General features: G+C 36.4%; 1 protein-coding gene across 4 annotated transcripts in view; it reads right to left on the bottom strand.

Moving 5' to 3' along the window:
* CTNNA2 (catenin (cadherin-associated protein), alpha 2) overlaps positions 1-24,990 on the bottom strand; it is a 1,482,995-nt gene that overhangs the window by 1,342,881 nt on the left and 115,124 nt on the right. For all 4 annotated transcript variants that reach the window (XM_006866584.1, XM_006866581.1, XM_006866582.1 and 1 more), the window contains exon 2: positions 2,382-2,577. Coding sequence is in view for 3 of the 4 variants with exons in the window: in XM_006866581.1 (XP_006866643.1) it covers positions 2,382-2,577 (196 nt within the window). In the remaining variant the exon portion in view is untranslated. The remainder of the gene's footprint in view (positions 1-2,381; positions 2,578-24,990) is intronic.

Raw genomic sequence — 24,990 nt, 5'->3', positions numbered from 1 at the left:
AAAGGGACATGAGACAGTTGAGTTTTCTGCAGGTTACACATAGGCATCATTTATAGTGCATAGTTTTTCTGCAACAAAAAGTAGATAAAATAGTGGAAACTGAAAACATCATTTGAAAATCAACCAATGAAAGCAATGTTAAATTAACATTTTTACAAATTTCTTATTCAAAAACCCCTAAGATAATCCAACCAAGGAATATGTCAAATTTACAAACAAAATTTACTAATTTATTAAATTTACAAACAAAACACAACTTAATAAATCACATCTCTCATACTTTAATATAAGTAGGGTAAATGTAACTTAAAGATTCAATAAATTTCTAAATTTTGTATTTGAAGAGTCCAAGAATGCTACCTGCTTTCAGGCCATCTTGCTGCTTGTATAAAAACCATTAATGAAAACATTTTCTGGATTGAATCATTTCAGATATAATTTTTTTCTGTTAGTTTTGCATAAAAAGGAATGTGTGTGCTCATATGCAATAATAAGGTCAAAGCAGGTATTTTTCCTATCCATTAGAAACTAAGTACATGTGATTCTTTGGAAAATAACTTTCTACTCCATGTATGGGGTCCTGGTATGGTGCTATAGGATATACTAATGACAAGAGTGGCAGTTTATACCTACCAGCTAGGACCTATGAGTCAGACCAGCTCAAGAGCACTTAACAGCAGCAACAACAGGTCTTATCTATAATTGAAAATATAAAATCTTATTTTAATAGCTTCAAGAGAATTAAAGTAATAATTCCCATAGAATGTTAAGAGTAAATTTACAATATAAGAGAAAAGAAATCTAAAAGGTTGTCGGGGAAGCTATCATCACAAAAGATACATGTTCTCAAACAGAGGTCTAGTGACCCATCAAAACACTATCCACTATGGATGCATTCATTATCTTAAATGTAGACATTTTTCAAAATGTATTCATATATGTGTAGTTTATAATATTTAAATTCAACCTAAAAACAAACAAACAAACAAAAAAAACTATCCAAGTTAAAAGATGTACTCCCACCACTTGATAAGATTTCATCATTAGACAAAATGATTTTTAAATGACCATTTTAAGTTAACTTAAATTAGCTTATCAAACTTCAAATTAATTTGAGAAGATGGTAGCATGAAAAATGATGAATGCTGGTGTGGGCGGAGGGCTGTTATTTCCTTAGACTATCCAGCTGCGAATAGGTTTGTAGAAAGAAATAGAACATGTTATCCTTTTTTTTAAAGTCCTTCCTTTCATCAATAAATATATATTGACGGCTTATAAGTGGTGCTAAGAACTGTGAATCACTGATTAGCAAAAGCTATATGATTCTGCCTTCTTTTATTGAAATCGAGACACTGAAGGAAGTGATCAATCAAGTCACCTCACAAATATTTAATTATTTTGTGGAAAGTGACAAGGAAATGATATGACAAGAGTGTGAGGGAAAGTATCCCTAGTGAGTTGTTGTTTGACTTGGGATGTGAAGAATGAGTTATCCTAACTCTGTGAAAAGGGACAGTATGTGCAAAGACTCTGGGTCAAAATGCCACATAGTGCTTTGCCTAGCTGAGACAGAAAAGGATCCAATTAAATATATCCAACTTTACAATACATTAATTTCAGAAGCAGAGAGACCAGTAAGAATGACACCATGATTACTCCAACATGCAAAAGCAGAGATATGCACAGCATTCACTGAGACAGTAAACACACTATGGAACCCTATGACTTTCTACTGAAGATGCTAAATTAGCAGAATTATAGGTTGGGAGATGCATGATAGAGACAGATAGATAGATGAATAGATGCTTGTTTAATAGAGAGCAGATAGATGGCAGATATTTATGAGGAAACTTGTGAACTGAAAATACAAATTTAAAAGTCAAACAAAGCAATACTAATCTTATTACTGTTGCTGTTTAGTGCTATTGAGTCGGTTTTGACTCAGCGACCCTGTATAGCATTTCTGAGGAGCAGCTGGTGGTTTTGAACTGCCAACCTTCCAGTCCAATGTTGATCCTTTATAATACACCTAACCTTCATCCTTAGTTCTCGGGTTTTCAGTGGATTTATCAGTATGACGGTTCCCCAGCTGATCCTTCCTAAATTCTAAATTTTACAAGAGTCTATTTTCATCAAGCAATGGAAAACAACTTGAAGATTTCTGAAGTAGCAGCAGACATAAGTGTTTGTAGCTATGCTATACAGCCGCAACAAAAATTTCTCTATTTGTCTTAGCACCTAATTCCAGAAAACATAATAAATTACAAGTGTAGATATAGAGTAAAGACCATTTCTCTGGCATTAGTTATGCATTGGTTCTTGAGAAAATACATTGTTTTCACAGTCCCACAAATCCCTCTTGCCAATATTATTCTGCCTACCTTGTTTACGAACATCCTCTACAGCAGCAATCAATTCTTCTTTGAGATCTTGGCTCTCCTTAGCAATCTGTTCACCCTTTTCCAGGAAGTTCTGAGTGGCCTGTTCTACAGAAGCAGCTAGTACATGAGCTTTCTTAGACCTCCCTTTCTTTTTACCAGATGGACCTTTGTTGCTTGTATTGACAAGGGTCGTCACCTTAAACATAAAAAAACAAAAACAAAAAACACCCTGTAAAATCATTCTATACAACTTCCTAGATATAATACATTATCATTTTATAATTTTACAAAATGCCTAGCTCATGAAATCCTGGCTATATGCCAACCATATAACTTCATCTCAAGGAACATATGCCTTATATGGATTCGCCTGTGAATAAACAGTTGTTCAGATTTCATCTAGAGGAGAAAAAAAGCTTATTTGTAATGTTGGAAGGCAAAGATGCCAGCAGTTCAAAGTTTCTTGTTCACTGCAGGCTGCACACCCATAGATTAATAAGTATAGTGTTCCTTGGAGTAGTCAGTCTCATAGAGGCAAGAAAAGAAGGGCAAATGTGAAACTGTTGATAAGCATCAAGTTTAACAGTCTAGTGTACTCAAACTTCCAAATTTCCTTTAGCAGCTGAGTATGTTAACCATTTATATCACCTATGAATTATCAGACAGTCTACAGCAGGGTCTTATACTGCTTCCATAGGATTTTGTATCACTACTACAATCTAAAAGTCCTTCAGCAACTTTGATCTACCCAGCTTTCATTGAGTTAACTCTGACTCATAACCACCCCATGTGTGTCAGAGTAGAATTGTACCCCATAGGGTTTTCAATGGAAATAGATCAGTTTGTCTGAAGAGCCTCTAAGAGGATTCCAATCTCCAACTCTATGGTGAGCAGCTGAGCATATTAACCATTGTTCTCTTCCAGAGACTCATGAACACTGAGTTAGGGGAACTATGAGTCAGGGCAGAAATAAATGAGCAGTTTTAAAATATGGGGCCACCAACACCCATTTTTTATGTTCCACTTACCTAGTAATTTTGAAGATTTTTTTTCTATTTTTAATTTCAATCAATTAAGACAAAATGGCAAATATGATTTAAGGGGGCTAAATGATTTATGGTCAACAGAACTTAATAAAATCAGTATTAGGTTTGTATTTATCACTCTCGTTATAAGTGTTGCAACTTGGACACATCTCAAATGCCAAACTTTCTGTTGTTGTCGTTAAGTGAAACAGAGTCCGTTACAACTCACAGTGATGCAGTATACAGTTTCTGAGGCTGTACATCTTTGTGGGATCAGAAAGCTTCATCTTTCTCCCACAGAGTGACTGGTGGGCAAGAAGCTCTAATTATGGTCTTCAGGAGAAAGATCCCTGTGTCCTTTCAGCATCTGTAAGCCTGGTATTCCTTGGAGGTGTCTGTGTATCTTGGTATCACTCTTTACACAGACCTCAGAGCTTCACAGTACAGGGACCCTGGGTGCATAGGACATGCCCCACCCCTGACTCTTCTTTCTTGGTGGTAGTTTGCCAAAATATGTAGAGTACTGTTATAGTTGTTGTGTTGTCAAGTTGGTTCCAACTCATAGTGACCTTGCATAGGGTTTCCAAGGAATGGCTCATGAATTTGAACTGCCAACCTTGCAGTTTAGTGCATTATCCCATACGACCACACCAGACTCCATAGAGAGTACTAAGAGCTATTTAATTTTCTAACAAATATCCTAGTATAGTTTTAAAAACTTGTCTCCTACATACTTTTGAACATTCATTTTATCTTTGAAAAGTTTGCGAGAAAAATGAATGTAACTATTTCATATTCGGTTCAGCAAAGGTTGACAATCATATTCACCATTGTAATGTTTATTGGTTTAAAATGCTGGTTCTTTGGTTTACTTTACTGGCATTTGTCACATCCAGCACACTAGAGTATATTGACAGTTGTCAAGAGAGCTTCACAGAAAGGTCCCAAATGTGTAGCTTCTGCTGTTTGCTCCAAATCCCAGGGCCAGCAAAGTGACAATTCAAAGTCACAACTAATGTCCTATCAGTTTATAGAGTGTCTGAGTCTAAATTCTCATAGTGATCCTGCACAGGGTTTCTGAAGCTGTAAATCTTTACAGGAGCAGAAAGCCTCATCTTTCTCCCATGGAACCACTGGTGGTTTCAAACTGCTAAGCTTGAGGTTGGCAGCCTGACTTATAATCACTACATTACTGGAGCTCCTTATATGCTTATATAGAGAAATTAATCTCAATATAGAGAGATTAATTTCAATTGTAGACGCTGCCAAGTGCCCTGTGCCTGGATCAGGCATCAGTCTGGAAGCTTCTCCTGACTCATGTAGAGGCAGAGGCTGATGAACACAAGATTGGCAGGTCAGACATCAGAATGTTGGCTCACAGGCTGTGGAAGCTAATGATTCCAACATCAGGATGCAACACAGCAGATTGCTGGCAAGTACCAAGAAAGTGATGACCAACATTAGATGATGACAAGCCAGATGCAGGATGTAGATCAAGCAAAAAGCCAGAAAGCTTTGCCAGAATGTCCATTTATACTGGATGCAGATGGTCACCCACAGGAAACTCACTTTCAATACACTGGCTAATCATAGCAGATCACATCACGGAAATGATTACATCATATTAGAGTACAAACTGGGAGATGGCCACATCATTACATAACTGCCAAACCTAGTATTATGATCCACCCAAGCTGACACACAATCATAACCATCACAATGGGCAAGAATAACACACCAGAAAGAAAAGCAATGGATAAAAGGATGAATATAAGCAGAAACAACATGTAGATTAAGGAGCGGTTAATGCGGTGTTTGGTGGCTAATATATTCAGCTCTCTTTTGATTGCTAAATGATTAGATAAGGGGAATGAACTAAATAATCTATCAGGACATTTAAATATAAACATGAGTCAAAGAAAAGGAAAGAAGAAAATCATTAAGAATAAAAATGTCACACAATGGCAATTTTACTGTAAAATGTATATAGAATAAGGAACACAATGTCGTCTTTCAGTTCCACCCACACTCAGGCAGCCATTAGAAAAAATGACATCCTGTCACAAAGACAACTTTTCTGAGGTGCAGGAACATACTCGTAATGAGGATTCACTCTAACACATTATCACCACTTTTCCAGAAATCTTTACTCCCAAGTACAGTCAATACCTCAAACCACGCACACAAAACCCAGAAGCAAACACAGCAAACATTTTTAAAGAGAGAGAGAGAAAAGGATTAGGCATGCTATTAGAGAAAAATGCCCTCTAATCTCACTGTGATCCACTTTATTGTCACCTTATAAATATTTCAAAGAATTTTTGTGACAATATCTTAGCCTTCTTAAATTAGAAGGGCTAGAGGAAAGAATGAAGTATTAACTTCAGGTAGAGCAGCAATTATAGGAAGTGAAATCTGATAGTGAGTGTACTAATTTGCTAAAGGGTTAGAATGTGAGTGCATTTTTGTTGAGGCAAACAATTTTCTATTTTTCTGTTATCACATGATGTATTATTGTATTAAGCACAGCTCAGGTAATCCTCATAAGACCAAGTCTGCTATAAGCCTCAGTTTTGTGGAAAAAAAATAAACATGAAACATTACCAAGAAACTGCTATGAAAAAAATGTTATTAATTTAAAATGAAGCAAATAAATGCAATTTCTTTTAGTCAAAGCTCTCATTTACTATGTGGGATATCCCGGAAGAAAGGAAATGGAGAAAAGCAGCAAAGGGGTGGGTCTCCATAAATGCTCATGTCTTCAGTTCATAATATGAGACAACTGCCACCTCTCATCACCGTGATTCTGTGTTTTACTAACTGGAAAAGTCAATCAATTAGACCCCAAAAATGATATAAGATCTAGAAATCCTGGAAAGTTCAATTATGCCACTACTTACAGAGAGTATCTAAAATATTTTTTTTAATGATTAGAACTAACAGGAGAGAAGAACAATCAGACCACATACTTAATACGCAAAACAAACACTAATAGAAAAGCAGGAATCAATGAAACAAGTACCATTAAATACCTCATGTACAATAACCCTAAAATACATTATCTGAGACAACAACACAAAATTCAAAATATGACATGTATAAAATTATCTAAGTTTTAATGTAAGATCAAAATGATAACCTGAAATACCAAATTCTTGGATGGGAAGGTTCAAGATTGCTGGGGGGTCATTTCTGTTCAAATTATTCTAAAATTGGCTTTTTGAGAGTACATAATAACTTGGCAAGGAAACCAACCGTTCTCTTGGCTCAGTGCTCTTCCCACCATACCATATTGCTATAAAATTGATAAGCTAACAGTAAAGTAGAAGATGATTCATTGTGCATATGCAGGATTCACACTACTCACCTTCTCACCAAGCATCAATTATGGGGATGAAAATAAAAGTAGTTTAGATTCAATGGCACAATGGAGTCTGTTACGACATTAAATTTCTCTTGTGAATTTCCATTCTAGCCCTTACTACACAAACGTATTCAGTCAGTATCACATTCTCTTAGTACAGTGCACATTACTACCCTATGTTAAGTGTGTTGAGTCAATTCCAAATCATACAGATCCTAAGTACAACAGAATGAAACCCTGTCTGGTGCTGCATCACCCTCTTAATTGTTTCTGTGTTTGAACCCATTGTTGCAGCCAAAAGACAATCCATTTTACTGAGTGTCTTCCTATTTTTCATTGACATCAACTGTTTATGTCCTTCTCTTAAGCACTGGTACCTCCTAATAACATGTCCAAAGTATATGAACCAAGTCTTAAATTCCTCCATTCTAAGGAGCATTCTTATTATTTTTTCAACAGAGGATTGTCCCTTCATCTAACACTCCCTGGTACATTCAGTGTTCTTTGCCAATAGTATAATTTAAATACATCCATTCTTCTCTAGTCTTCTTTATAAATTTCCAGCTTTCACATGCACATGAAACAACTGTAAATTTTCCTGATGTAATATAATACGTCATTTGATTTCTTAACTGTTGCTTCCAAGTATGTTGTTTGTGGATTCAAGTAACATAAATTTCTTGACAACTTCAATATTTGCTCAGTCTATCATGACGTTTTTCATTACTCCCACGGTGAGAATTTTTTTTTTTTTTTCTTTACACTGAATTGTAATTTATACTGAAAATCTAGTCCTTGATCTTCAGTAAGTGTTTCAAATCCTCTTGGCTTTCAGCAAGCAAGGTTGTATCACTGGCATGTCGCAAGTTGTTAATGAGTCTATCTCTAATCCCAATGCTTCACACTTCTTTATAAAGTCCAGCTTTTCAGTTTATTTGGTTAACACAGAGAATGAATTAGTACAGTGATTTTAAACCACTCAGTATCCCTTATTCTGTTCAAACAATTGCTTCTTGGTCTATATACAGAGTCTGCATAAGCACAATTAATTGGTCTGGAAATCCCATACTTAGTAATGTTATCAATAGTTTGTTATGATCCACACAGTTAAATGTTTCCACGTAGTCAATAAAATGCAGGAGAACATCTGTCTGATATTCTCCACAATCCACAAAGTTCCATCTAATGTTAACATGATATCTATCTCTTTTCAATGTCCTCTTTTAAGTTCAGTTCTCTGTCTATGTATGGCTTTGTTGTTGTTGTTGTTGTTAGGTGCCATCGAGTTGGTACCGACTCATAGTGACCCTATGCACAACAGAATGAAACACTGCCCGATCCTGGGTGAACCTCACAATTGTTACCATGCTTGAGCCCATTGATGCTGCCACTTTGCCAATTCATCTCGCTGGGGGTCTTACTCTTTTTTTCTGACCCTCCACCTTACCAAACACAATATTCTTCTCCAGCGACTGGTCCTTCCTGACAATATGTATGAAGTATGAGAGACTAAGTTTGGTCATCCTGGCCTCCAAGAAGCACTCTGGCTGCACTTCTTCCAACACAGATCTGTTGGTTCTTTTGGCAGCCCAGGGTACTTTCAATATATTCCTCACACACCATAACTTAAAAGCATCAATTATTCTATGGTCTTCCTTATTCAATGTCCAACTTCCGCATGCATATGAGGTTATTGAAAATATCATGGCTTTGGTCAGACGCACCTTAGTCCTCAAGCTGACATCTTTGCTCTTCAATACTTTAAAAAGGTCTTGTGTAGCAGATTTGCCTAATGCAATACATCGTTTGATTTCTTGACTGCTGCTTCCATGAGTGTTGATGGTTGATCCAAGAAGAATGAAGTCCTTAACAACTTTAATCTTTTCTCCGTTATAAAAATGTTGTTTATTGGTCCAGTAGTGGACTTTTGTTTTCTTTACATTGAGATGTAATCCATACTGAAGGCTGTAGTCTTTGATCTTCATCAGTAAATATTTTAAGTCCTCTTCACTTTCAGCAAGCAAGGTTGTATCATCTGCATATCACAGTTTGTTAATGAGTCTTCCTCTAATCCTGGTGCTGCATTTTTCTTCATAGAACCCAGCTTCTCAGAATATTTGCTCAGCATAACAGTTTACTAAGGATGGTGAAAGAATGCAACCCTGTCACACACCTTTTTAAATTTTAAACCATTCAGTGTTCCCATGTTCTGTTCAAACAACTGCCTCTTGGTCCGTGTACAGATTCCTCATGAGTACAATTCAGTGTTCTGGAATAGCAGGTTTAAACTACATTCAGCAAAATTTTACTTCCATGTGATATTAAAGATGTTGTTAGATAATTTCCAAATTCTGTTGGGTCACCTTTCTTTGGAATGGACACAAATATGGACCTTTTGCAGTTGGCTGTCTGATAGCTGTGATCTAAATTTCCTGGTATAGACAAGTGTGTATCTCCTGCACAGAATCAATTTGTTGAAATATCTCAATTAGTTTTCTGTGAATTCCTGGAGCCTTGCTTTTCCCCAGTGCTTACATTGTAGCTTGGACTTCTTCCTTCAATTCCATTGGTTATTGATCATATGCTGAAAGAGGGTGAATATTGACCACATCTTTTGGGTAAAATGATTTCTTTACTCCTTTCATCTCTTGATGCTTCTTGCATTGTTCTATATTTTCCCCATAGAATCTTTCAATCTTACGTCTCAAAACTTGAATTTGTTTCTTAGTTTTGTTCAGCTTCAGCAATATGTAGCATAGTCTATCCTTTTGGCTTTCAAATTCCCAATTTTTGAACAGTTCAATATATAGTTTACTACACCTTATCTAACTGAATAGCAGAATGACACTATGTTATCATTGTTATTAAGTACCAAATCATAGCGTCCCTATTCACAACAACATGAAACACTCCCTCTTCCGGTGTCAAATACACATTCACATTCTCCACAATGTGAATTGCTATCCTTGCGTTCACTGTTACTGACAATGTGTGAATGCTCCTCTTTGGGTATATTGTTCATTTTCATGGACCCTCCACTTTACCAAGCATGATGCCCTTCTCCAGGGACTGCCCCCTTCTGCGAACATGCCCAAAGTACAAGAGACAAAGTCTTGCCATTCTCACTTTTAAGGAGTATTCTGGCTGTACATCTTCAAAGACAAATTTGTTTGCTCTTCTGGCAGTCCATGCATTACTTTCAAAATTCTTCTCCAACTCCATGATACAATTGTATTGCTTCTTCTAAAGTCTTCCTCACTCACTGTGTAACTTGCACATGCATATGAGGCAGCTGAAAATACCATGACTTGGGGCAGGCACACCTTAGTCCTAAAACTCACATCTTTGTTCTTTAATGCTTTAAAGAGGGCTTTTGCAGTAGATTTGCCTAATGAAATATACCATTTGAATTCTTGACCTGCTTCCATGAATAATAATCACAAATTAATGCAGTTGAAAAAGTATTTGCAATGAATAAGTCATTGGTCTTTCAAATTTCCATCATGTGATTCCAGCATAATTTCTATCAACAAAGCCATGTTTTCTAACTACAGATCCTTCCTCTTTTATCCCAAATTTTGCTTTCCAATTACCAGTAACTTTCAACACTATGTGTGATCAATTTCAGACTGACGAAGCTGGTTGTTGTTTTTCAGTGCTGTTGAGTTGGTACAGACTCAAAGCAAACCTTTATATGGTTTTCAAAGAGTAGGTGGTGGGTTTAAACTGCTGACCTGTAGTTCACAGTACAGTGCTGATCCTCTGAAGAAACTGGTAGAATTCTTCAATTTCCTCATCATTGACTTTAGTAGTTGGTGTGTAAATTTGAATAATAGTTATATTAACTGGTCTTCCTTGTAGGTGTATCAATATTATCCTATCACTGAGAGCACTGCACTTCGAGATACATCCTAAAATGTTCTTTTTGATGATGAAAGTGGTATGTTTTCTAATGAATTTGTTTTTCCTGGCATAGTATACCAAAAATTGATTCAAAATGGCTAATACTTGTCATTTCAGCTCACAAATACCTAGGATATCGATCTTTATGCATTTTCTCATTTAGTTTTTTGAATTCCAATCTTCCTAGATTCATAATCTTACATTCCAGGTTCCAGTTATAGTGGTTGTTTGCTGCTATTTCTTCTCATTTTGAGCTGTGCACTATCAGCAAATTAAGGTCCCAAAAGCTTTCCTCCATCTATGTCATTAAGGTCATTTTCATTTTTAATGTTTTATTGTGAATTATGTGATCGTTTACATGGAAGAACATTAGCTTTACATTCATCTTATATATCGTTTCATTGCCATGGTTACAACCGCCTCCATGCATCATGAAACAACCAAAGGGTATACCCCAAAAGTCTGTCCCTTGGTCTTCTGCACACAGCCTCTATCCCTCTCTGGGTCTAGAGCCCCAGTTGCCCCATCTCTGGCATCACTGTTTCTCTTGGTAAGGTCTCGCACTCAGCTCTTCTCTCTTGATGGTCCCAGGGACCTCCGCTCCTGGACTGCAAAGTCAACCACTCACCTCCATTTGCTACAAAATGTCTACCTTTAAATTTGCAACCCTTACAGTCAGTCCTGATAGTAATTATTAAGGTCAGTTCTATTTTGAGGAAACAGCTCTTCCCTAGTCTTGTTTTGAGTACCTTTTGATCTCAGGCGCTCACCTTCAGCTCTATGGCAGATAATGTTTCACTGCTATTCCTAAGATTTTCATTCGCTAACCCATTAGAAGTGGTCCACCTCTTTTTTATCCTAGTCTGTTTTAGTCTTTAATCTCCACTGAAACCAATCCACCATGGGTGACCCTGCTGGTATTTAAAATACTGGTGGCATAGTTTCGATCATATAGCAACACACAAGCCACCATAGTACAACAAACTGCGAGGCAAATAGTGGAAATGGTACATGACTGTAAAATGTGCCTGTCTCCCAATGAAAGCTGTCTTTTTCACCCTGATTTCATACCATTGTTGTGTGATGTGAGTATTTACAGTTAAACATGTGAAAGTTAATAATTATCTGCATCCGTTTTACCTTGATACTGTACAGATGAGGAAATTGTGCTTCAGTAGCAGTATAACAAATTCACATGACTCAAGAGAAATTAAACATTAGATTATTCCTGTGCTATCTACTGAAACTTTGTAACTCAGTTGTCTTTTCTTGTATTACGTTTTGATGATTGAAAGGATGTATGGATAAAAGACTCCTAAAATGTATTATATTTTAATATTAATTTACTTTATTTGTATCACAGTGGTTGCCTTTTCAAGGATCCCTTGTGTGCTCTGGGTTAGATGTTGGGTGCTAATCACAAGGTCAGTGGTTCAAACCCACCATCTGCTCCACGGGAGAAACATGAGGCTGTCTTTTCATTAAAGATTTAGAGCTCTATATCAGAATCCCTATATTGGGCTGCTATGAGTCAGAATCAGTTTGATGGTAGTGGTTTTGGCTGGTTATTTATCTTTTTCACACATTTACAATATTTAAATATCTCCGTGTTAAGAACGTATTTTGCAATGTTAGTTAAGAATGCAATTTGCAATGATAGTTAAATGTTATCCAGTATTTTATTCTAAATTCCTGCAATGCTCTGAAACATCTAATGTGTTCATGCATCGTTCTGTTTTACAGGGATGAAAAAAGATATTTTTAAATACTATATCTTAACTAAACAAATGGTAGAATTTAGGAATGCTATGTAACCGAGGTGTTCTGTGGATAAAATAGAGAAGAAACAGAAATGTATTGCTCACTTATGATGAACTATGGCATATTAAAGATCAAGAATCGTAAGGTTTTAGTGAAGAAAAGTACAATATAGTTCTCTAACTCCATCTACCACCTCTCATATAAATCAGGTAAAATCCAAATTTTAAATTCCAATCATTGATCTAGTTACCTTCTTTGTTAAAAGAGTTGATTCCATGACAGATATCTGGAAGAGCAGGCAATCATTCTGATACAAGAGCAAATAGCTACAGTGGTAGCCCAGTTATACAACAACAGGTATCTGTGTATAAATTTTGAAGTCCATACTGGAATTAGGTCTGGTGTAGAAGGCACATAGACATTTTAAAGCATTTGGTGTCAATTGTTATATTTTTCTTGGTAGTGTTTTTTTGTTTTGTTTTGTTTTTTTAAGTTTTTATTGAGACGTTTACATTGTAGAACATCAGTTTTACATTCATCCCATCATATTTCATTTCATTGCAATGGTTACAATCCCCTCCATGCATCATCAAATAACCAAAGGGTATACCCCACAGGCCCACCCCTCAGCCATCAGCACACAGCCCCTCTGCCTCCCTGAGTCCAGTGTCCCCAGCCGCTCCATCTGTCCACGTCATCATCTCTGTCGCCATCCCTGGCGTCACTGCCTCTCTGGGTAGGGTCCTGCTCTCCGGTCTTCTCACTTGATGGTCCCAGAGATCTCCACTCCTGGGCTACAAAATCAATCACTCTCCTTCTTTTGTCAAAAAACATCTACCTCTGTATTTCATACCCTCACAGTCAGACCTGATGGCAATTATTCACTATTGTACCACAAGAGTCTTATCTCCATTTCCTTTTGCCAGCCTGGTCCCAACAGATTGGAAATCATTCAGTGGAGATTCTACCTTCCCCCACCCTGTCTGGAAATAGGCTCTCTCTGGAAAGCTTGTAAGCCAGTCACTTCTTCCCTTTATAAGCACCCCCATTTTGGGTATCTATCCGTGTCAACCCTGTATACCAAGGGGGTTAGAGTGATCCTTACTGTAATGATTTGTTCCTTTTTTTGAGCTACTACATCCATAAGTATAGGTAAAGTTCATCAAATTGTAGCAGGTTACGTTTTTGCCCCCCTCCTTCTTTCTTCTTCTAGTTGAGTTCTGATCATCCAGCCATGCAGGTTAAGTGGGTACTATCTGCAAGTATGGATGTTCTTGGGCATCTCACCTCACTTCAAATACGCTGGATGCTTCACTCTCTGTTCTAGTCCTCTGTGGCCATGTCACTGCCTCTGGGCCCAGGAGTCCCCAGGTGTTGCTGTACTGCTGGCCATCCAGGTCTCCACCGGGTTCACAGGGGTCTATTGCATGTGGTCGGACTTAGTTTGCAACTTCATTGCTGTTTTTTCCCTCTTCCCCTTATCAGGGACCAGCGTGGTCACCAGCCAGACCACCTGCCTGCTCATATATTCCCCTTGAGTCTTAGCCTTGGAAGGGAGTCTGCTCTGAGCGGTCCTGACTACTTGCCTTGATGGCTCCCGGGTTGGTAGTCTTTTAGGAAATGTTTTCTTTATTCCTTGATTGAATCTTACGTCCCTTGTTATCCAGCTTTGTAACTACGTAACTAAAGTGGTAGTGATAATGTGCCATTGAGTCAGTTCTGACTCATAGAAAGACTGTGTAGGGTTTCCAAGGCTGTAAATCTTTAAGGCAGCAGTAAGCCTCATTTATCTTCCGCAGAACAACTGGCAGTTTTGAATTGCTTACGTTGACATTAGCAGCCCTATTCGTAACCACTACACTACAAGAGCTCCTTGTAACTAAGGAATAGCTCTTAATTCAAAGTATAATTGTTATGAAAGACAGACTACGAATGATAGCATAAATATAGAACATGCAACTATGGTCAGTGTTTTCAGAGATAATAAGTAGATCAGTCATACTGCAGGAAGAGGGCATTAATAACTCACATTGGAAATAATAGTCCATAGATGTAGTAGAAAAATTTAAAGAAAATTGAAAGGGAGAAGCCAGACTAAGAAGTTTAAATTTTGTCACTTTAAATTTTTTTTTAAAAAAAGAGAAAAAGCATATGCTTAAAATGTCCATTTCCTCTTTTCATTCAGTATCAGCCCACTGAAATTTTGTTTCTATTCCCACACCTTTTGTAGTAATGCGTTTTAAAACTAATTCTTCATTGAGCAAGATAATAAAGTGCCAAAATCAAATTATTTTTATCTCATCATACCACTCTGGCACAATTAATACTGTTGACTCAATTCCACGTCTTCCTGAAAATCTCTGTTGGCTAATTCTCTTAACAATAATTGTTTCCATTTTCAAACTCCTATAGCTTTAAGAGGGACTTGTGAGTGTAAAGCAAAAAGTATTACTACTATGATTCTAGTTCAAATAGCCATGGATTAATTCCAAACAATAGCATGTCTAAACATGTCTCTAAGATTTGTGGATGGCTCAGACAAGTTCTGTCCATAGTGCATTTGTCTTAGTTTCATCAGAGAGTCTTCCAAAGAAAATGTCCAATCAAAACAGTTTTCAGAGGGGATGTACTATTCTACTAATTATATTCAAGGCAGAGAGGTCATCTCAGAAGGTTACTGAAACTATTTTTTCCAAAGACATAATCTTGGTAGATTTTTCTCGGAGGACACAGAATGATCATAGGGGCTTCTTAGGAAGAAGTTTTATGAACACTGAAAGCTGCATTGATTGGAAAATGGCCAAGAAAGTTGCCCTGAGGAAATTTTACCATGAAAACAATGAACCTATTAATTCTTCAAGGGTAGCAAGAATTTTATGAGAATTGTGTTGGGAAAATTCTTCCTACAGCCCCTCCAGACCTCTTTCGTCCCCAAATGTTTTGGTATGATATACATAGAAGAGCATAGAATTCTTCAGGGAAGGGTTTCTGTTGTTAAGTGTTATCAAATTGGTTCTGACTCATAATGACCTTTCTGCTTCCTCCCTGAATGTATAGGAATTCCAAGGCTGTTAATCTTTGTAGGAGCAGAAAGCCTCTTCTTTCTTCAACTGAGTGGCTGGCTGGTGGGCTTGAATGACCAACCGCGTCATTCGCACAAGCCACCACACTCTCCAGGGAAGGGTTAGAAATGCGGAAACATTAAATTCAAAATTATATCGACCTAGATGGAGGATACGTTGAGAAACAAGAGCTTCACATTTTGATATATTTGTTTAATAATTAGGTTTCTATTATTTTGTGTCAATACTATTTTTTTACTTGTTGTTGGCTGTTGGTAACTGCCGCTGAGTCGGGTCCAACTCATAGCAAACTTGTATAGGGTTTCCAAGGAACAGTTTGGAATGAGCTGTCGATTGTGTGGTTCAAACCAACCTGGTGGTCCAGTGCTTTGTTCCACAGCACCACACCAAGCAAGACTTTTTTTGTTTTGTTTTTGTTTTTACTTAGCCTTGTACATTATCTGCCACCAAATGTACTTCTCTCTGTACAATTGTATTTCACTCCCTTCTACTCTCTTGGTCTGGAAGTTTGGTTGAAAATTGTATACCATAGGGGTTCCTGCTGGTATTGAAAATACATGTGGCATAGCTTCCAACATCAGAACAACACACAAGCCACCATGGTACGACAAACAGATAGGTGGTGGTAAGTCACAGGCAGATCAAATAGAGAATCCTTCTGACTCTGGTTTGTATTTTAAAGTGTAGAATTAGGAAGCATGTTAAGTCATGAAGGTATGGGTATATTATTCAATCCAAAACCAGCTTGAATGAATACTAATTAGTTATTGTTAAAAAGAAGGAATCTATCCAAACGATTCCATAATGTAGCTAGTATTTTCTATAGAGTCACACTCAATTTATAAATAAGGCTACAAAGCAAGGCTTATTATTCTTATTGATTAGTATACACTTCTCAAATATTTTATAGTGACATTTTATCAGGTTTCTAAGGCCATAAGGCTTTAATGGAAGGAGAAACCCTAATATTTCTCTCGCAGAAGGGATGGTAGGTTTAAACTGATGACCTTGTGGTTCACAGTCCAGTTCTTACTCTACAGTACCATCTTGGCTCCTTGTATAGGAAGTTGTTGTTAAGTGATATCTATTTGCTTCTGACCCATAGCAACCATGTACAGGTTATCTAAGGCTGTAAATCTTTGGGGGAGTAGACATTTTTATCTTTCTCCCACACTGACTGGTAGACTCCAAGTGCTGACGTTGTGATTAGCAGCCCAGCTTATCATCCACTACGCTACCAGAGATCCTTCCATAAGAAGTTGAAGTACTAAATTAACTATCAAATAGAAGTTCTATAATTGAGTGTTGAGATATACTTACAGCTAAAATAAAAGTTCATTTACTCCTATCATTTTTCTATTAATGTTTCTGTGACTACAAGCTACAAAGGAGAATAATGGGGTATACTCATCTTTTGTGTGAGAGGTGAATCAAACTTATTTCCTAGGAAGTTTCTCAGTAATGCCTGTTGGAACACAAGGTGTGGGGAAGCCTTGATTTTAGGAATGTTGTTCAAAAGAAACTAATTTTTTCTTGGAGGATATTAACATTAACATTTTCTCTGTACAATGCTAAGACAAAATATTTCATATTTAAATAGAAAGATAGAGGGCATCCATTTCTTATAATCTTCAGAGAGTATGATTTCAATTTGATAACCATCCAAATGTTTATCTTAGAAAAAAATACGATATTCAGTCCATCAATTCTTCCACCTATTATAAAATTTCAAAAGCTCTGTATTAAAAAAGATAAGCACAGAGAGATAATGTATTATATTTGATTTGAATGGACAGAAAATTTTTTACTTACTTATTACAATAGCACTTACTTCAATGGAAGGACACGACCACAGAGCATTCTAAGATGTTTATTCTGTATACTCCAAGGATGTTAAAGAGATATTGTTCACTAAATTACACAAATCAATTTCTGTATGATTTCAGTCTCAAGAATATTGGTATTTCCCCAAAGCAACTGGTTTGATTTTATTTTATGACTTCAACAGTGTAATAAATCAGTTTCCTTTTTTGCACTGACTTCAAAAATGTTTAATCCAAATTTGGGGTTCCTGCCAGAAGGCAAATACGATTTGATGATGATTATTACTATGTTAGTCTCAATCTTGGCTTCCTAATGTGTATTTATATTCCCCTCGCTTATTTTTTAATAACCTTCCTATAGCATGTGCCTAATTCCCCGTATTTCATACATCCTTTAAGGTCTACTTAAGTTTGGCAGGAAGTAGGGTATATCCTATCAAATCTAAACACACTCCCAAACCCCACACATATTTCACAAATCTAAAACCAACATGAGTCCTATAATACATGGAATTTAAAAAGTATTCTAAATAATATATATATATTTTATTGTTGTTAGGTGCTATCGAGTCAGTACTGGCTCATAGCTACCCTATTTATACACAATAGAATGAAACACTGCCCGATCCGGGGCCAACTTCACTTGAGCCGTTTGATGCTGCCACTTTGCCAATCCATCTCGCTGGGGGTCTTTCTATTTGTTATTTATTTTTTTCTTAGAAGTATCTAAATAATATATCTTATAATTGATGACATCTTAGATGTAATGAAAACATAATAAATAGGTCACAAGAAACAATCTTGTTTAAAGGTTTTGTAGACGTTCTACGTTTTCCTACAATCTGTACAATTTTCAATGACTACATTTACTGACAGTGAAAACTGATTATCAAAATTTAAGACACTAAATAAATGTCAGACATTCACTAATTGAGCAATTGCTTATCATACTTTAAATTTTTATTTTATTTAACATGTTTAACTGTTCATTGTGAATTAAGAGAAGGATTACAGAGTAGATTTATCATCAGTTTTACATTATACAAATCATACACTTCTTTTCATATACTTCACTCCAGCTACAATCAGTTAGCAGTATTTGCCTGTATTTACTTTAATTCTTGCTTTCCTCCCTATCTTTGTCTACCTTCATCTTTCCTTTGCCTACTTCCTTTGTGTTGTATAAATACCCTTTCTGTCACCAAAGTTAACAGGTCTCTACCCTCTGGTCTTCAAATAATTGTGCCTTTTTTCCCAACCCTGATAATTATCATAGAATGTTTCTGTTATCAAGAACACCTTTCCTTAACTTTTTACACCAGTGGTCTTATCAGGAAGTCGGTGTGTGTTATAGCTTTAATTTTTATTGTGCTGTGCTCTTTTAAAATATAATCTATATGACATCTATGGTCAATCATTACTTGAAAACACAAATGAGAATATTAGGTGGTTAGGGAAATTAGATGAATAGAAATGAAACAAACAGAACACAAATAATAAGAATGTCCAAACACTGAACTATGTAACCACTATTCCCCAACAACTCATGTAACAATTGCTGAATGCCAACATTAGCTTTTATTTAAATCTTCAGAAAAAAACACAGTAATACATTTTTAAAAAAAAAAACAAAACAATTTAAAGAGGCCTTTGGCAGCAGATTTGTCCAGTGCAATATGCTGATTTGGTACTTAACTTATGTTTTTATGGACAGTATTAACATACTCAAACCCATAATCAACTCACCAATGGATGACTGTGACTCATAGCAACTCTATTGGAAAAAAAACAATGGTTGGCTGTGACTCAAAGCAACTCTCTCTCTATAAAAAAAAAACACAACAACAACAACAACAAAAACAACTCTATAGGATCTTTCCAAAGGGATTCCAATTACATACAGCAACAGATCCTTACGTCTTTCTCTCAGAGTAACTGGTAGGTTCCATCACTGATCATTGGGTTAGCTTTGGAGTGCTTAACCTTGTAGTATATTTTGTTGTTGTTGCTAAATGCAGTACAAACTCATAGCAATCCTGTATTGGGTTTCCAAGGAGAAGTCAGTGGATTTGAACTGCCAACCTTGCAGTTAGCAGTTGAGGGCTTATCCTACAGCACTACACCAGGAGTTCTTGTACTACCAAGGCTCTATAATATTAACACAGATACTATTCAATAGATGTGTACACATACACACATGCATTGGCTTTTGACCCAATATGCTTACAAAGACTGTCTGTACTTGTTCCATGTGGATTTTATAACTTTTCATTCTTATCTGATTTAAGGAAAAGATAGAAATGATTTCCTGTAACTGGGAACATTTACCCAAGTGTTTATTTCTGCTGTTAATGAGTGAAGCCGATGTTGAAAAATCCGCATTTAAGAAATGGGATACATGTTTTTCCTTCTCATTTTCAATTTGAGAGAACAGTAAGGACTCATTGCCAAATGTTGGACAATACCCACAATGTCAGAATACATGCCTCAAAACTTTCTAGTTCAGTTATCTACCCACTAGAATCCTTACCAAGACCCTGCCAAAGTTGAATCTTTTACTTATGTATAACCACAAACAGCTTCAATGATTCATTTTCTTTGGACCAAAACAGCAAAGCGAAACTTAAGGTTGAGGGGGTTCCATTAGATTGGAAGAATAATGTAGAACAAACTCAAATACATTAAAAAAAAAAGTCCAGAATTACTGGGCTGATGGAAACTAGAAGAACCCTGAGACTATCACCCAAAAATACCCTTTAACCTAGAACTGAAAGTCACTTTTCAGTCAAATAATAGATTGGCTTATGAAAGAAGCAATAACAGCCATAAAGCATGTGCTCTTTTAAAGTGTCAACGATGCCGGACCCAAATTTCAAAAGTTACATAAAAGCAATGATGTGAATGCACGAAGAAGCAGGGAAAGGAGTGATGGAAATAGCAGAAATGGTGAGACTGCTAATACGATGTGGCGATTATAACCAATGTCACATAAAAATATGTGTATGAATTGCTGAATAGGAATCTAATATGCTGTGAGAACTTTTACCTGAAACAGAATAAAACAGTCACACACACAAAAAAAATTAAAACAAAACAAAATTGAATATTTGGCACTCTAGATAAATATGTTTGTTGGTTATATACACGCTACCATACGCACCTCCTGCTGCATACATGGGTTTAGGGAAGTGTATCAATCAATTTTTGTTATTATTAAGTTCTGGCAAGTCAGTTCCAACTGATAGTCACCCGATAGGTATAGGGTTGCTAAGGAGCAGCCGGTTGGTATCAACCACCACTCCTTCCAAGACAGATTTGTTTGTTCTTTGGCAGTACACAGTACTTCCAATATTCTTTGCCAACATCATAAGTCAAACTGAAAAGAAATGGTGCTGCATTTATCATCAAAAAGAGCATTCTAAGATTTCAGTACAATGTTGTCTGTGATTGAATAATGCCTATCCACCTAAAAAGAAGATCCAGTTAATATTATTTTATTCAAATTCATGCACCAACCATTAAAGTCGATGAAGTTGAGGAATTCTACCAAATTATTCAGTCTGAAATTGATCAACCATGCAAACAAGATGCACTGATAATTACAAAATATTAATATGACACATTAATCAGGTTGTTGTTGTTAAGTACCATCGAGTCAGTTCTGACTGACAGTGACTCTGTATAGGGTTTCCAAGGTGCAGCTGGTGAGCTTGAACCACTGACCTTGCAGTTCAAACGGCTTGCACATTAACCCACAGTGCCACACCGGTACTAAAAATTGTATTCATAAACATATCACCCAAGTCCAGTAAACAGTGAAAACAAGAGAAATAACACAGATGAAACTAGCTTTTGTTCCTTTTAAGTATATTGAATAGAGGCAACTTTCATAGTAACAAACTCCAAAGCAAAGGATCCCTATAAAACAACGCAACTCTAGCATGGAACAGGGCATTTTACCAAAATCATACTGATTTTATGGTAGACAATAAACTTGAGGAGAAACAAAGTGGCAAGATATACAATGCATGGTGTGGATTTCCTTATTCTTACCTAATTTCTCAAATGTATTTAAAGAAATTGCTTTGGCAGCAAAATAAGGACATAAAACTAATTCTATCAAATGACATGATTTGTTTATTTTCTGAAATATTTATGTTTTTGTTGTTGGGGGCTATCGAGTTGGCGCCAATCTATCACTACGCTATGGACAACAGAACGAAATACCACCCGGTTTCCTGCCATCTGATTGCTGCTGCAGTATGCTCATCCATCTCATTGGGGGTCATCCTCTTTTTCACTGACACTATGTTTTACCAAGTGTGATAGCCTTCTCCAGGGACTGGTCCCTCTTAATAATATGTTTGAAGTAAGAAAAACGAAGTCTGACCATCTTGGCTTATACAGAGCAGTGTGGTTGTACTTCTTGCAACACACATTTGTTCTTCTGGCAGTCCATGGTACCTTTAGTGTTCTTTTTTAACACCATAATTCAAATGCATCAATTCTTCTATGGTCATCCTTATTCACTCTCCAACATCCACATGCATATGAGGATACTGAAAATAATATGAGTTGATCAGACTCACTTTAGTCCTCAAACTGACATCTTTGCTTCTGAATTCTTTAAAGAGGTTTTGTGCAACAGATTTGCCAAATGCAATATGTCTTTTGATTTCTTGACTGCTGCTTCCATGACTGTTGATGGTGGTTCCGAGCAAAATGGTGTTTTTGACAACTTCAATCTTTTCTTCATTTATCATGGTATTATTTATTGGTCCATTAGTGATGACTTTTGTTTTCTTTACACTAAGGTACAACCCATAATGAAGGCTGTGGTCTTTGATCTTTATTAGTATGCATTTTAAGTCCTCTTCACTTTCAGCAAGCAAGGTTGTGTCATCTGCATATCGCTGGTTGTTAATGAGTCTTCCTCCAAACCTGAGGAATACTGTTCCTCTTCATGTAATCCAGTCATTACTTTTATTATCTCTTCTCTCTTTTTGTTTCTCTTGAAAGCACGCTCTGGCTTTCATTCTCATACACAGAAAAAGAAAGAGAAAGAAATACAAGCTAGAACTCCTACTTTAAGGTTTGTGGCTTTGTTGTATGATAGACACACTAGAAAAAATAATTTGTCAAATTCCAGATCTTAGTAATTATTAAATATTTAAGGTTTAAATCCCAAGCCACCTTCTGAAAGCATTAACAAAGAGCTTTAGAGTCATAATAAACTAAAAAAATAATTAAAATTAGCGATAAAGGAAGAAAACACATGTACACTATTAGTATTTCATGGAAAAGAACCAACATTACTTGTCACATCAAGAGAGAATTATTCTTATATGACACTGGAGGATATGTTTGATGCAAACCTACTGAGTTCCAGGGAGAAATTTTGTTTCTTTATCTGCATGCATATAAATAGTTTCTTCCAAAAACAACAACAACAAAATAAAGACAATACTCCACCACAATCTTCTTTTTCTTGTTTATTAGTTTCTGTCCTAGAATTAAACAAACCCTGATTAATAATGCCACTTTCTCCCTCTTTAACAGAACACTAAGTACTAAGTGCTTTATAGATAAGCCCACATCATTAAATAGTGCTTGCATTTAAAATCAGGAAATTAAAGTATTATCCCTATTACCCAGATACATGCATTAAAGCACTGAGAAATTAGTCTGTCTGGGGTCCAAAACGCTGTTTAAGAAGGAGAATTCAGATTTTAATTTCTCTGACACTTGCAATATATTACTTAATATGTTTTGTGATTCGTTGTATATAAAAACGTTATCCACATTTCGAAAACCAAAATCAACTGCATTTATGACAAGAAAACTCATATGGCTGTACAATTTCATTATGAAACACATGACATAGCTCTTTTTAAAAGATCTCATTTTTTCAAAGGAATAATTATGTACTCTCATGTTCAGATTTTGATTTGAAAGTGTACATTATTATTCTCCCATTAAAGAGCAAATAGATCACCCTACTGCTAGTAAAATGCCAATGACTTGAAAAAGACCAGACTGACATTTCACTGGAGGGTCATCCCTTTATAGCTAGAACGCCAGCCTTCCACTTAAATGCACACTTAAATGCAGACCATATTATCTAGCTGTGCTCCTTAAGCATCTCTTCCCAGAGGCTTCATGGATTGTTGATGAAATCAAGGCGCAAATGAGTAGGTTGCAATTATACTTGTCAAGATTTTTTTTTTTTTTTTTTCGAACTTTATTTGGGCAAGTCCCTCCAAAAATGAATGCATCTCATTTTCTAATTTGGAATATTTTTTCTCTTTAAAAACAATATTGTGTGAGGGGGAAAGTAGAACCCCCATCGAATGGTATTCATCTTGTCTAGATGGGTCTGGTGAAAAAAGATGGCGATGGGATTCTTGTGATTCAATAGTGAGTAATTGTTATCATGACTAATTGTGACTGTCACAACTGTAAAGGTAGAAGTTGTATAATAAAAAGAGAGGAGTAGTTCATCTTACAGTCTAGGAACAGAGGACCCTAGGACCATCCAGGGAGAAGAGCATGAATGGAATGTGTGACTGCATCCAGAGAGGCAGTGACACCAGAGAGATGCAGACAAGAGTTGAAGGCATGGAGACATAGCACAGCTGAGGTCTCTACACTCATGGAAAGAGAAAGGTAGTATGCTGGTGGCCAGGTGCTGGTGGCCAGGACACAGGCTTGCAGAATGTGCCCTTTGATCATTTAAATGATTATATATTCTTGAGTGTTTTAATGTACATCCCCTCCAAAAACAAAAACAGAGGGAATAGAAGCAATTACTATTGAATGATGATGCATGGAAGAGATTGTAATCATTGCAATGACATGATGAATGTAAACCTGATGTTCCCCCATGTAAACTATCACTTCATTCACAATAAAAACTTAACAAAAAAACAAACTGCAGAGCAGGGTCTGAATGATAAATACTGAAGAACACCATTTTGCATAGAGAAATAAGAGGGAAAGGCAACTGTGGGGTCGTGGAAAGAAGACAGGCTTAGGAAGTCTGTCACTTCTCCTCATGGTAGGAAATGATTGAATCTGAGCCTCAGCTTCTTACTTTGAACAATCAGTGTTATGACATGCACTTCACAAGAATGTTGTGATGTTTAAATATGACAGTTTGTTTAACTACTTAGCTCTGGAAGAACGGGCTGTTCTAAAAGGTAAAAACCAAACCCCAAACCCTGGGAGATGGTGACAGGGTCCTGTACATGATGAGGTCAGAAGACTGAATGTGAGCCCCAGGTTGTGAAGTAATCAATTCATCTTTTTGACGGTTTTTGTTGTTGTTGTTCAACATTAAAAATTATCTTCAAGTTACTTACAATACTTATATGCTATGATTGTAAAAGAAAGCTTGAGACCAGCTCTGGTTCACAGTGGCGAGTTTTAATATACAGAAATATCTGAAATCTGTTCTTACATATACTGAAATCAAACTAAAGTAAATGAAACTACACAAATTTAACAAAGAATTTTCTGATGCCCAAATTTAGATGTGCTACAAAAGAAATACAGGAAACATCCTTTTTTGAAATCTTTCAATGGAATTCAGGTGAATTCTGCTGAATGTGCTCTGGGCTCAAGGGGAAACCCTATTGACCCCAGAGCACA

This window comes from Chrysochloris asiatica, unplaced genomic scaffold, assembly GCF_000296735.1.
Source record: "Chrysochloris asiatica unplaced genomic scaffold, ChrAsi1.0 scaffold00093, whole genome shotgun sequence".
Classification (NCBI taxonomy): Eukaryota; Metazoa; Chordata; class Mammalia; order Afrosoricida; family Chrysochloridae; genus Chrysochloris; species Chrysochloris asiatica.
This window is presented reverse-complemented; position numbering and strand designations above follow the sequence as displayed.